The 13,434-nt window shown below is 36.0% G+C and overlaps 1 protein-coding gene and 1 pseudogene across 4 annotated transcripts in view; one reads left to right on the top strand and one right to left on the bottom strand.

Annotated features, from left to right (window-relative positions):
• Window positions 1-13,434, bottom strand: part of PAN3 (poly(A) specific ribonuclease subunit PAN3) — a 160,478-nt gene that overhangs the window by 74,340 nt on the left and 72,704 nt on the right. For all 3 annotated transcript variants that reach the window (XM_032294390.1, XM_032294391.1, XM_032294392.1), the window contains one exon: window positions 4,218-4,365. In XM_032294390.1, coding sequence (XP_032150281.1) covers window positions 4,218-4,365 — 148 coding nt within the window. The remainder of the gene's footprint in view (window positions 1-4,217; window positions 4,366-13,434) is intronic.
• LOC116562522 lies at window positions 8,791-12,847 on the top strand (annotated as a pseudogene). Its single transcript, XR_004273987.1, has 2 exons — window positions 8,791-8,806; window positions 11,624-12,847. The product of XR_004273987.1 is annotated as a 28 kDa heat- and acid-stable phosphoprotein pseudogene (transcript).

Below are 13,434 nucleotides of genomic sequence, written 5' to 3'. Positions count from 1 at the left end.
GAAAAATGCTGAAAGTCACTGTGGCTCTTTTTCTTATTTATAAATCAATGATGACATTTGCAAATACAAGAACTCACCTCTGTCCCTCCCAAGGGCCCACACACAATAATTAAGCAGAAGAATAGATGCTCAGTTCCTGATATACAATTGTGCACTAAATCACCAAATGATACACAAGAACACTACCCGGAAATGTATGCTGCTCCTGCTGCACTTACAGTCATTTTCAAACACACTGTGGTGCTCTGAGATTTGTTAACACTGAGGTAATTAGAGTACATGAAGACTTAGTTAACCAAGATCTACTATTAAATAAAAATACTCAGGAAAAATTCTGATGAAAAAGAACATTCAGCAATTAGTTCTCAAGATAAAATTACTTTTCATGGCACAAAAATTAATGCATAAACTATCATTTCATAACTTCGTTTCCAGAGATCTAGTTAAAAAAAAAAAAAAAAAAAAAAAACCCTCTGCCTAAACAAGGGCTAGTAGAAAAATGTATCCTTAGGCTATATGTTACTTAAAAGTATTCTTACTATATGACACTCTGGAAATTAGTCTTGTTAAAGCTGTGTTAAACCAATGGTTTTCCAGGAGGTGGAGGTTGCAGTGAGTTGAGATCAAGCTATTGCTTTCCAGCCTGGACAACAAGAGCAAAACTCCGATTCAAAACAAAAACAAACAGTGGTTCTGAACTTTTGAAAGGCTGTGAACCTCTGTGAGGAAAATAAAAGCTGTTGCCAGAGAAAAATGCATATTTACAAATAAAAATATGCATATAATTGTAGGGGTTCTCAAAGACAATGAAGCCCAAGTGCCATATCATTAAAACAACTACCTTCACAAAAGATACTTGGAAATGTAGCTATTGTTCATAGGTTCAATGCGCATAACAAAAATGTATCTATTAGGTTCTTGGTTCCTTAAAACAGAATAAAATGGGTGTGTATACAATTTGATAGAAATATATGCCACACATTTTTAATGCCTTTTAAATCCAATTAGCTGTGATTAAATTCAAATATTTATATAAAGTTTTCTTTCTTACACTGAGGCATACACTTTACATGATTTATTTTTTCTTAAGCGATCAAAACAAAGTTTTAAAAAAGCAATGTGATTCATTCAGAGCCTCCTCTGTACCAGGCATTAGGCCTTTGTTCCTTAAAATTTGAGGAAAGCCACTCTTAATAGCTACTCAACAGCAAATACTAGGCCAAAATAAAATGGCCTAAAAATTTTGACAAATATATTTGGTCAAAAATATATTTAGATATGTGCTTTCCCATATGTAATGAAAATGACATTACTCTAGTATACAAAGTGTCAAAGTATTTAAGGTTTCATATTTTGCAGTAATTTGACATATTTTTAAGGGCAATCATTTTGGGTATAGCAATTATAAAAGAAAATTTAAAATTTGTAACTAAAAATTATCAATGAGTTACACCTATAGTACACAGTAAGCATTAAAATTAAACAAAATCACCCCTAAAGTAGGTAAACAGTAAGCACTAAAAATAAACTAAATCACCCCTAAAATAGGTAAATAAACTCTACATTTATTATGTAAATAAACCTCACATTGCAAATGTGAAGACCCCTTCCTTAAACAAATTAACATTTGTGGGTAAGAAATGATGGAAGACACTGAGAATACAATGGTATTTCCAAAAGGCAGACTTAAATGTTTTCTTTGCTCATCTCCAGACAGTGTTAAGCCAATAACTAGATAGAAAAAACAACTATGCAAAATCACTGATTTCAACATTTTTTGAAAAAATATTTTAACTGTGTTGTCATGTGAATGAAGAGCACTTTAAAAATAATAGTTATCGGAATTCATGAATACATTTCATAGGATATAATGACCTATTTCCAATAGTTCCAGAGAGTGATTAGTTTCATCGTTAAGAGGAGCTAGAATAACCATTTTAATGCTAGGGTAATGTAGAATAGTTTTTCAGCTAATTTAATTTTTAAATTAATTAATTTCATCCTAAGTTTCGATTGTGAGGTCCAATTGGGACCAATGAATACAACCACCTCCAAATAAGCTTATACCTATACCATAAGCATTAATGAATTTTTTTAAACTAAATGTTTTTAAGATCTAAAATTCCCTTTAATATTTTTAACTCCTCCAATTGCAAAGGCTAATTTTTTTTTTGAATGGCAAGTCTAAATTAGTGCGATGAAATAAATTATCAAATGTTTATTTCTGATACAAGGAAGTACTGTTAGGTCAAAATAAATTGGCATGTGATTAAGAAGGCCAAAGTTTTCTGAGTGGTATATGGATCCCATTATTGCAGGTATTTCAGAAACAGACTTATAAAGGTGAATTACACTCACTCTGCTCAGAGGTCTAGACAATATCTAAGAAATTTTAGATGTATAGCTAACTTGTAGATTATGCTTATGTAAACAATGTGAACACAACTCAATGAGAGAAAAATCACAGTAGTATAATCGTAGTAGTATATTACTTACAATAAAACTTTTAGGCTACCAGAGATATTCAATTCTGATACTGCTCTCTAGGGAAGAAAGGAATATGCTTACAAATTTAACTGAACCTGAAAAAAAAAACCAAAGTAGAAGAAACGGTAAGGGAACAAGTTGGGAGAGGGGAGTTGGAAGGGAAGCAGGTAGCGAAAGAATGGTGGGGAAATGACGGGCTGACAAAATCTTTGACAACACAAGGTTATTAAAGCTCTGAGTACACTGATACTTTATATGCCAAAACAGATGCTCTGTTTCACTGTTTTTCCTTATCTTCTCTCATTCTTCTTCCCAAAGAGGTCCTTGAATTAGATATAACAGCATTTAACGCAAAGATTTATCTTACCAACTGGATTAAGCCCTGGAGGCAATACCAGTTCCCAGCTGATCTAGATATATCCTTCCGCTTTGTTTTACTGTGTATATATATTTCATTTTGTTTCTGTTTTAGGTGTTTTTTTTTTTTCTGAGACAGAGTCTCGTTCTGTCGCCTAGGCTAGAGTGCAGTGGCACAATCTCAGCTCACTGCAACCTCCATCTCCCCAGTTCGAGCAATTCTCTATCTCAGCCTCCCGAGTAGCTGGGATTACAGGCGCCCGCCACCATGCCCGGCTAATTTTTTATTTTTAGTAGAGACAGGGTTTCACCATCTTGGCCAGGCTGATCTTGAACTCCTGATCTAGGGATCCACCCACCTTGGCCTCCCAAAGTGCTGGGATTACAGGCGTGAGCCACCATGCCCGGCCTTGGTTTTTTTTTTTTTTTTTTTTAATATCCAAGACTAAGTGATGATTTTCCTGCATAGTTTCTAGAAACATAATTTGTGTGTGCAACTCAAACATTTTACAAATAAGATAACAATCTGCTCAGCACTATGAATTCAATATGATTGTGCATACCACCTCACTTTCCAAATCAAGGTACACAGCAGTGGAGATGAGTGATGTTAATTTTTAAAATGTAAATATTTTTATATTAAAATAAACGTTATGGAGTAGTAGATGCATTAATTCTTAATATAAAAAGGAAGACTGCAAAGAATCATAAATTTCACAATGGGTCACATCGAACTATGCCTTCAGGACTCCTGGAATACAAGCACATTTGCCCAAATTCTTCTGCCATTATGGGTGCACTTGGCAGAAGGTGACTAAAATGTGTTTTTCTCTACTGCAATGACCCCTAATGTGCTATTTTTTTCCTACTACTGTTTATAATACTTATAATACTTCACCCAATTTAAAATTACTACGATAGCATTTATAATCAAATATCTGAAAGGGAATACCATCTAAAGATGTATTTAGAATGATATAAATTATTTTTTAGAAATTTAATATAAAAGGAAGACTGAGGCATATGTACATAAATATTCCCTCTATTTCTGATGCCTTTATAAGTTTGAGTGTAACAGCACAGACTTTTAAAAATAGAGAAATACAAAAAGATAGTTTTTTTCCTAAATAACCCTTTAAATTTTTTTGTGAGTTGTATACATAAAAAGCCTTATATGTAATTTCATTCATATTTAAATTTTGCTTTAAAATTCTCAACTACACATTTGGCCTATGGTACCAAAAACTAGAACAGAAAGCTCATAATGTGTTCAAATGTGAATCATTCAAGTATACAATTTCAGTTCTGATAACAGTAAATGGTGCTTACAGATTTGGTATCTGGAACTCACTGAAAATAGTTACTCAACTTACCTGGCGCTAATCCAGCAGTGGCAGAGCTTCCCATGGATGGGTGAGAGAAAACTTGAGAGAAGGCAGACATATTTGACTGGGACACGTTACTCAGCCTGGAGGTTGATCCTCCTTTAGGAATAAACTCGCTTGCAGTAGGATTTGGTGTCTATTTAAAAATCAAATATAGTAAGTTAACACACTTTAAGCCCCAAGACATTGAATCTACTAGGCATTATTCCACAGTGCTTTATTTACTTAGTAAAATATATTACTGAAAGGATTAACAGCTGTTTTAGGTTCCATATTTTGGTATGTCATAATTAAATTTCTTAAGGGAAATTTGATAATCAAATGTGAAGATTTTAATAATTTCATTTGCAGGATTTTAAACTCAGTAATGTGTAAAATTTGTCTTTATTATTGAGCATGCATCATTACCAAACTATTATGTTTCACAGACTGGGAGGTTGAGATTACCTCAAAACTGAGCAACAAGTTTCAAGTTTAGTATCTTTCAACCACTTCTACCAAAATAAAGGTCAAAACTACCTTTCTTCCAAAATTAATCACTTTCTTTTTTGTAGGTACTTCAAGCATTTCCCTAATAATATGGTATCATGTATTTAAGTAACAAAGTAAAGGTTAGAAAAACATTTAAAAACAAGGCAAACATGGAAGGAATCAAGATGTTAGAAAAACTAAAGAGATCCTAATGGCCATGCAGTACCACAGGAGACTTGTTAAACCAAAAAATATTTGACTATGAGATTACATGGAAAACATCTTTTTCACAGTGATACTATGCTACAACTTTTTATATATTCAAGTGGCACGGTATTTTTAGCTTTAAGAAATACTAGAACATATGAGTCTAGACATAAGATTCATAAAGTCTCTATATTGCCCACATTAAATTTCCACAGAAGGCAGAAAGAACAACTTTCCTATTTAAATTTGAATGAGTTAGAGTTCAAAATACTGCCAAGTTAGAGTTCAAAATACTAGACCTGGAAGGTACAAGTCACCAGGTTAACCTAAATGTAAACTCCAAAATGAGTATTATCAGTTATGTGCCAGCTAAAGTTAAGTAAAAAGTGACAAAATATAGAACAATGCTAAATCTGGACTTAATTAAAACATACTAGAACTACAGAATCAATCTTTTACTGCCACATCTAAGGCATGAATTTCGGAAAAAGTATTATCAGGCCTGAGGCAAAATACATTTTCCAAAGGGGGAAAAAATCCTCTTTTATGACTTAAAATGTATTTTAAAAACATTTCCAATGTAACATTCCCCAAAATAGTGGTAGGTTCTCTAAACGGATGGCCAGTTCCTTGATTTCTGGAGTAGAGCACAAGCCAGTACAGTACTTCCTATTTTAAGGAAACAAATGGCTACCAACAGAATGAAAAGTATGTCAGGGCTGGTATGTCCCAGTTAAACCTAAATCTTAGAAGTTGAGGGTCAAGATAAAAGCCACTTATATCTTGATAAGAGAGTCCAAAGTGGCCAGAGATGCGGACTTCAGAATTACACAAGATTACTAGGAGACAGCAAAATTAACATAAGGAAAATAATATACAATTGTGAATATTTTAGTATGTTCCTGAGAAATAGGTATTATCCAGTTTCTATTTCATATACATCCTACAATTACAGTAAATAACACTGATTTCAAAAATGAGTTTCTCTAACCTATTTTGAAAGCCTATTTTTATTATTTTGAGGCCTACAAAGGGGGGAAAAGGAGATGAAAGACCATCTTACCTTTCCTAACAAATTATAAATGGCCTCGAAATATATTAGACTGGAAGTTATTAAAATTAATCTAACTATTAAGATTTACACACAAAACTGTAACTTCTACAGATTCAACAACTAAGGATGCCAAAACCTACCCAACAATGAATTTGAATTAAGAAAAGGATGACTTAAAACCCTTTCTTGATTTAGTATTACTTAATTTGATGGTTTGAGAGTTTTTGTTCAACTGTGAGCACTTGAGATTAAAGATAAAATAATTTAAACAGCAGAAAAAATAATTATGTAAGATTTAGGTACAACTACACACAAAAACATCTAGGAATAAGAGAGTAGAACTATTATTAATAGATAATAGGAATTAACTGTAGCCAGACCAGAGAATGATCAAATACATTTAACGTAAAAATCAGAAATTAAGACCTTATCTAAAATACTTTTTCATGATAAAAATCTTTAAAATAACATACAATAAAGATGCATTCTTAAAACTTCTTTAATATTACTAGTTTAAAATACAAACCTTTTTTTAAACTATAAAACCTATTAAAAATAGTGTAGGTATATAGCTTTAACATGTTAAGAATAGTTTTTTGAAAGACAAGGCAAAACTGGTAACTAAAAGAAGTATCACATTAAAATGAAACATCTATTCAGAAAAGAACCAATTTTTTTCAGGTTTAGGGGGCAAAGTTTTTATCTAGGATTAGACGACCTAAGGACTTGAATTATATAAATTATCTAACTTCAACAACAATAAGGAGTTTGGGATAAATATGAAAAATAGAAATAAAAAAATTAAAGTTTTACTATCCCTGCCCTATGTTTGAATAATCCTTTCCTAAAGACATAGATATTTCTCTATAATATTAACTTTTTGGTTTCTGTAAAATACACAGATACACACTCATTTCTACTCATAATTTAAAGCCTAATTTACATTTATGTTTTAAATAGTTCTAAATGCATATTTTAAAAAGTTAATGTTCATTCAATAGTTTTAGATTCTCATACATTCAAATTTATCCCACAATTTGCTTTCTTTCTTTATTTTTTTGAGACAGAGTCTCACTCTGTTGCCCAGGCTGGAGTGCAGTGGCACAATCTTGGTTCACTGCAACCTCCACCTCTCAAGTTCAAGTGATTCTCCCTGCCTCAGTCATCCTAGTAGCAGGGATTACAGGTGTGCACCACCAAGCTTGGCTAATTTTTGTATTTTTGGTAGAGGCAGTGTTTCGTCATGTTGGCCAAACTGGTCTCGAACTCCTGGCCTCAAGTAATCTGCCAGCCCTTGCCGCCCAAAGTGCTAGAATTACAGCACTTATATGATCCACTGTGCCCAGGCTGCCCCACAATTTTCATGTCAAAAACAACCAAGTGATTCTTATATATTGAGTTCTCCAAAATGGCATCATTCCCCCAACTTTCGAAAATGATCCCTACCACTGCCCTCTAGACCCAAATATAATAAATCAAGAAACTTGACCATTAGTTTAAATGTTATTGTAATTATAATCATTATATCTTAAATGAGATAATGTGACAGTCTAGACATCCCACCTAATACAACTGATAATTCCCTATCTATAAATGACCAATAAGGGTTAACAAATAATTGTCTGATAAGGTTTTTAACTCAAGTTTAATACAATTTTATGCTTTTCTACTATCCTATTATTCAACAGAAACTATCATTTTTATAATAAAATTCAGTATTTTATACTCTGGTGGACTCTACCAAAAGTAATACTTAAAGACTACATTAAAATACCTACAAATTAAAGGGCTAACTTAATAAACAGTGCAATGAGATAAAAGTACAGCCATTAAAATTTTTGTTTTAAGACAGGGTCTCGCTCTGTCCCCCAGGCTGGAGTACAGTGGTACAATCTTGGCTCACTGCAACCTCCACCTCCCAGGCTCAAGAGATTCTCTTGCCTCAGGCTCTTGAGTACCTGGGACTACAGGCATGCACCACCATTGCCAGCTAATTTTTGTATTTTTAGTAGAGACAGGGTCTCACCATGTTGGTCAGGCTGGTCTCAAACTCCTGACCTCAACAGATCCGCCCGCCTTAGCTCCCAAAGTGCTAGGATTACGGCATGAGCCCCCATGCCCGGCCTAAAAAACTTTTTTAAATTAAGTAGAAAGACAAGAAGTAGCTTCTGTTGAATGAAAATAGAACATAAGGGATGTAACAATTCATTGCATATACGGCCCAAAAAGGCCTATAAAAAATACTTGTCATACAATGATGGGATGAATAATTGAGAATCTACTAATATTCTTGAATACTGGTCAGGGTTACTTTAATCTCACAGTAGACTCAATCTGACCGCATTTTTGAAGGATATTGTTTCCAAGTATGGAATTCTAGGGTGACACTTTTTTTTCCTTCCTATATTTTAAAGATACTGTTATACTATCTATGGTTTGCATTATTTCCAATGAGAAATCTGCTATCGGTACTGTCGTTTCTCAGTATCTACAGGGGATTGGTTCCAGGACCCTCCTCCAGTCCCTCCGCAGATACCAAAATCCACAGGTAATTGAGTCCCTCATATTAAATGCCTAATGGTTGTATGTAGTCTATGCACATTGATGTATATTCCTGCATACCTTAAATCATCTCTAGATTACTTACACCTAATGAAATATAAATGCTATATAAATGTTATATGGTATTTTTTATTTGTATTATTTATATTGTTGTGTGGGTTTTGTTTTGGTTTTTATTTATTTTTTTTTCGGGGTGTTTGAGTTTTTGTTGTTGTTTTTTTCTTCCGAGTCCATGATGGGTTGAATCCAAGAATGTAAAACCCATGGATGTGGAATGCCAATGGTATCACTGTCCATCAAAAATGGTTTTGTTTTGTTTTTTGGTTCAGCTGATTCTTTGATGTGCCTTGTTGTAATTTTCTTCATGTTTCTTTTGCCTGTGACTCACTGGACACTTTGAGTCTGTGCATTTAGTTTCATCAAGTTTGGAAAATGTTGTCCATCATTTCTTAAAATACTTTTTCTGTACATTCCACCAGTCCCATCAGGAGCTCCAATTATAAGGATATTAGGTCACTTGATGTTATCCCACAGCTCACATTTTCTCTGAGTGTGCTTTTTCGGAGCAGTTTCTATTGCTATACCTTCAAGTTCACTAAACTGTTCTGTAATATTTACTGCCATTCATCCCAACCAACATATTTTTCATTTCAGACACTATAGCTTTAAACTTTCAAAGTCTGATTCAAATTATTTTCTTATATATGTATATATGTTTCATTCCTGTACTAACATATTTAATCTTTCCTCTAAGCTTCCTCAACATATGAAATAGTTATAATAATTATTTTTCATGTTCTTATATACTATTTCTGAATCATTTCTGGGTCAGTTTTGAACGATTATATTTTCTTCTCTTATGGGTGTTACTTTCCTCCTTCTTTGCCTATCTGGTAACTTTTGATTATATAGTAAATAATGTGGCTTTTATCTGCTGGGTGCTGGATATTATTGTATTCCTATAAATCTTCTTGACCTTTGCTCTCTGTTGTAGTGAAACTGCTTAAAAATTAGCTTGATTCTTCCAGGTCTTGCTTTTAAGCTGTTAGGAGGAACCAGGGAAGAATTTATTCTAAGGCTAATTTGGTCCCACTACTGAGGCTAATGCCTTCCAATTAGCCTTACTTGGAATTAAGAATCCAAGCTTCAAGAATTATGAAGTTTTCCATTTTAGCTAGCGAAAGCAGGAACTACTGGCCATGTATGAGATCTAAGTATTGTTGACTGGGAACTTCTTTTTCCAGCTCTGGTAGCCTCTTCATTTGTATCCTTAATTCTCATCAGCTAAAGAATCAAGAGGGAACCCTTGGCAAATTGCCAGGGTTGTCTCCGTATTGGAGCTCTCTTCTCTTTAGTATGTTTTCTTGTACACTATTGCCACCATGGCCACTGTGGACTACCAGTTTGGTCTCTTCAATTCAGACAGATCAGCAGGCTCCACCTGATGTCCCCCTTTCTGTACAAGGTTGGGAAATTCTCCCAAGGTAGTAAGCTGAGTTAATCACAAAGTTCACCTCATTTGTTTTCCATCCCTCAGGGATCACTGTCTTTCAGTGTCTGGTAACTACTGTCTTGAAAACTGTTGTTACATATGTTTTGTTTAGTTTTCTAGCTGTTTCTGAAGAGAGGGTAAGTCTAACCTTTGTTCTTTCACCTTGGCCAGAAGACAAATCTAGTGGTAATGTTTTAAAAACATTAAGGATTTCTTTGACTTTGAGTTATCTATATATAAAATTTAGCCAACTCTTTTTGGTTAAACACCCACTAGTAGAGAAGTGATCTACAGGTACCACTTCAAATAACTCGTGAGCAATTCAATCTACTTTTATAAAGTTGGTTTTTCAACTTTTGCTGTGCTTTCCTTATCATCTCTTTCCTAAACAGATACTATGTCACACGCACAGTTCGACTGTCCTTTTGATAATGCCCACATCTTTGAAGCACCAAGTCACAGAGTCTACTTTACACAAATATGTCTCCAATTCAATTACTTCTACCCATGCCACTGGGAGTGACTTGGCAACAGCAATGGGCAATAAATTATTTGGAAAAGCAGAAGAGAGCATACTAATAATGAGGGAGAAAGACAGGATTGAGGAGTTTTTTTTGCCTTGTTAAAATGATCTAAAAAGACATAAAAAGATGAGACCCAGCCAGCCACGGCTGCTCACACCTGTAATCCCACAACTTTGGGAGGCCAAGGCGGGAGGATTGTTTGAGGTCAAGAGTTTGAGACCAGCCTGGCCAATAAGAAGAGACAGGTGTGGTGGTATGCACCTACGGTCCCAGCTATTCAGGAGAATTGCTTGAGCCCAGGATGTGAAGGCTGCAGTAAGCCATGTCTATGTAACCACCCTCCAGCCCGAATGACAGAGTAAGACCCTGTCTCAAATAAAATTGAGCTCCATGGACATAAAGAGCAGCCCAATTCAGACCTAATTTTACTATTATTCAGTGTTAATAAACAACAGAGGATAAAGAGGAAGAGAAGAAGATGGAAAGGAGGAAGTCAGCTGGTTAACAAGAATCCCCAAGTTCATATAAGGTTTTTTCTATTGTTATTTAATGAATTGTTATTTCCGCTTATTTCAAGCACATACAAATATGACCAATTTAAAATTTATTATCAAAATATACTCAACTTCTGGGTTAATCAGAAACCGACCTCTTCAAAACCTGCCAAGTTTAATCTTAAAAAAAAAAAAAAAGTGACAACTAAATACAATGACTCCTGAACAATCAGTCTAATAACATAGTTTATAAACTTTCTGAAGCAAACTAGGCCCTCTGATTTAAGCAGCTCAATAAAGGAAATATAATTCTCTAAATCAGATAAAATTGATGGAGAAGGCAGAAGAAAGCTAATTACTAATATTTCCAAAAGATTCATATTAGCATTCTAAATCAAAATTCTCCTATTTATACCTTGACAATTTTAAGAGGGAAGTAGCATGTGTTTGTTGGAACCTGGCAAATGAAGATCAATTAGTAATAAGCTTTACATTATGATAGAGGAAAACAAAAATTTTTATGATCTCAGTATTAAGCAATTCTCTGTACATAACGACCTGAAACTACAAACACGTGGCGGTGGCCAAAGCAACGCTGCCTAAAGGAGGGAGAAAGGGAGGCCACAAAGGCCAGGCGAGGCAGTATACAAGCCCTGAGGAGATTTCCGTGCAGCTCCAGGCTGAGAAGCAGAAAAAAGGCGGGGGAAGAAGAGGAGCAAAAAGAAGGTGGAGATGGGGCTGCAGGTGACCCCAAAAAGGAGAAGAAATCTCTAGACTCAGATGAGAGCGAGGATGAAGAAGATGACTACCAGCAAAATGCAAAGGTATTGAAGGGCTCATCGACATTGAGAACCCCAACCAGGTAGCACAGACAACCAAAAAGGTCACACAACTGGATCTGGATGGGCAAAAGGAGCTTTCAAGGAGAGAAGGAGACAAGATTGAGAAGCAGTAGGCAAAAAAGCGTTACATGAAAACGCACTTGGTTGGGAAGACAGAGCAAGCCAAGGCAGACCTGGCCTGGTTGGCCATCATGTGGAAACAGCAGAAGGAGGCTGCAAGAAACGAGGAGGAGGAAAGGAAAGCAAAAGATGATGCCACATTGTCAGGAAAACAAATGCAGTCACTCTCCCTGAATAAGTAAGCACGATTCATGGGAGGAAATGCCAGGGACCTGGGCCACACTGCCAGGACCTCTGCTGCGTCTCGCCCACCCTGTAGCCTGGTGCCGCTGCAACAGCCCCTCACGGCCAGGAGCCCCCCATGGCCTGGGGCCCCCTCTTCATCTTGGCAGAGAAATTGTTGGGGCGATGTGGGAGGGGGAGGGGCAAGCTGCTATCTTTGAGACAGAAAGATGCAGGACAGCATTTCATATGTAACCATTTGAATGTTTTTTGCTGTTTTTAGAATTCAGAGCCCTTGCTGGGGGGTGCCTGGAAGATGGGGTATGAAGAGCTTTCCTTTTGGTAGATAGCATGTAAGGGGGTGGTTGTGCCAGGAGGCAGCTGCTGATGGGTTTGCTACAAGCAGCCCCAGGCTGTGTTGCCTGGGTGCTCATTCAGAAAGGGGCTGTCATCTGGAAGTCTGTGCCCCTAGGTCCTTGAGGGTCATGGCTTGTCCATTCTGTCTGACCAAGGCCTCGCCTCTCTGTCCTTCCCTACCTGGTTCCTACCCACCTGGCCAGGGTCAGTGCCCATTTTTAATCTTACCCATCGATCATTTCAAGAAACCTCCGTTTACTGTGCAGCACCCAGGCAAAACATGCTCCACAAATTCAGCTTGTATATCTGGCAGATTAAACTTGACATTATCGTTTAAAAAAAAAAAAAAAAAAAAAACTACAAACACATAAATTTCCCAAGATAGTTTAAGTTCAACCTTTACAAAGTTTGCCAGAAATAGATAATACTATAAACATTTCTAAATTTCCTGGTGTACCTTTTATGAGAACAGTTTGATAATATTATCAAAATGAAAAATAAGGCCATGCAGTGGCTCACACCTGTCATCCTATCACTTTGGGAGGCCAAGGGGGGAGGATCACTTGAGTTCAGGAGTTTAATATCAGCCTGGGCAACACAGTGAGACCCCCCATCTCTACTAAAAATTAAAAACAATTAGCTTTGCATGATAGCACACACCTGTAGTCCCAGCTACTCCGCAGGCTGAAACAGGAGAATGACTTAAGCCCAGGAGATCAAGTCTGCAGTGAGCTGTGATCATGCCACTGCACTCCAGCATGGTAAATTGAGAAAGGGGAAAGGGGAAAGAGGGAAGGGGAAAGGGAAAGGGAAGGGAAAGGGCAAGAAAAGGGAGGAGGGAGAGGGGACGGGAGGAGAATAAGCAAAGAATAAGCATGCCCTATGATCTAGTAAACCCACATCTAGGAATTAAAGCTAAG

This window comes from Sapajus apella, unplaced genomic scaffold (assembly GCF_009761245.1).
Source record: "Sapajus apella isolate SASKATOON/1434 unplaced genomic scaffold, GSC_monkey_1.0 scaffold32, whole genome shotgun sequence".
Taxonomy (NCBI): domain Eukaryota; kingdom Metazoa; phylum Chordata; class Mammalia; order Primates; family Cebidae; genus Sapajus; species Sapajus apella.
This window is presented reverse-complemented; position numbering and strand designations above follow the sequence as displayed.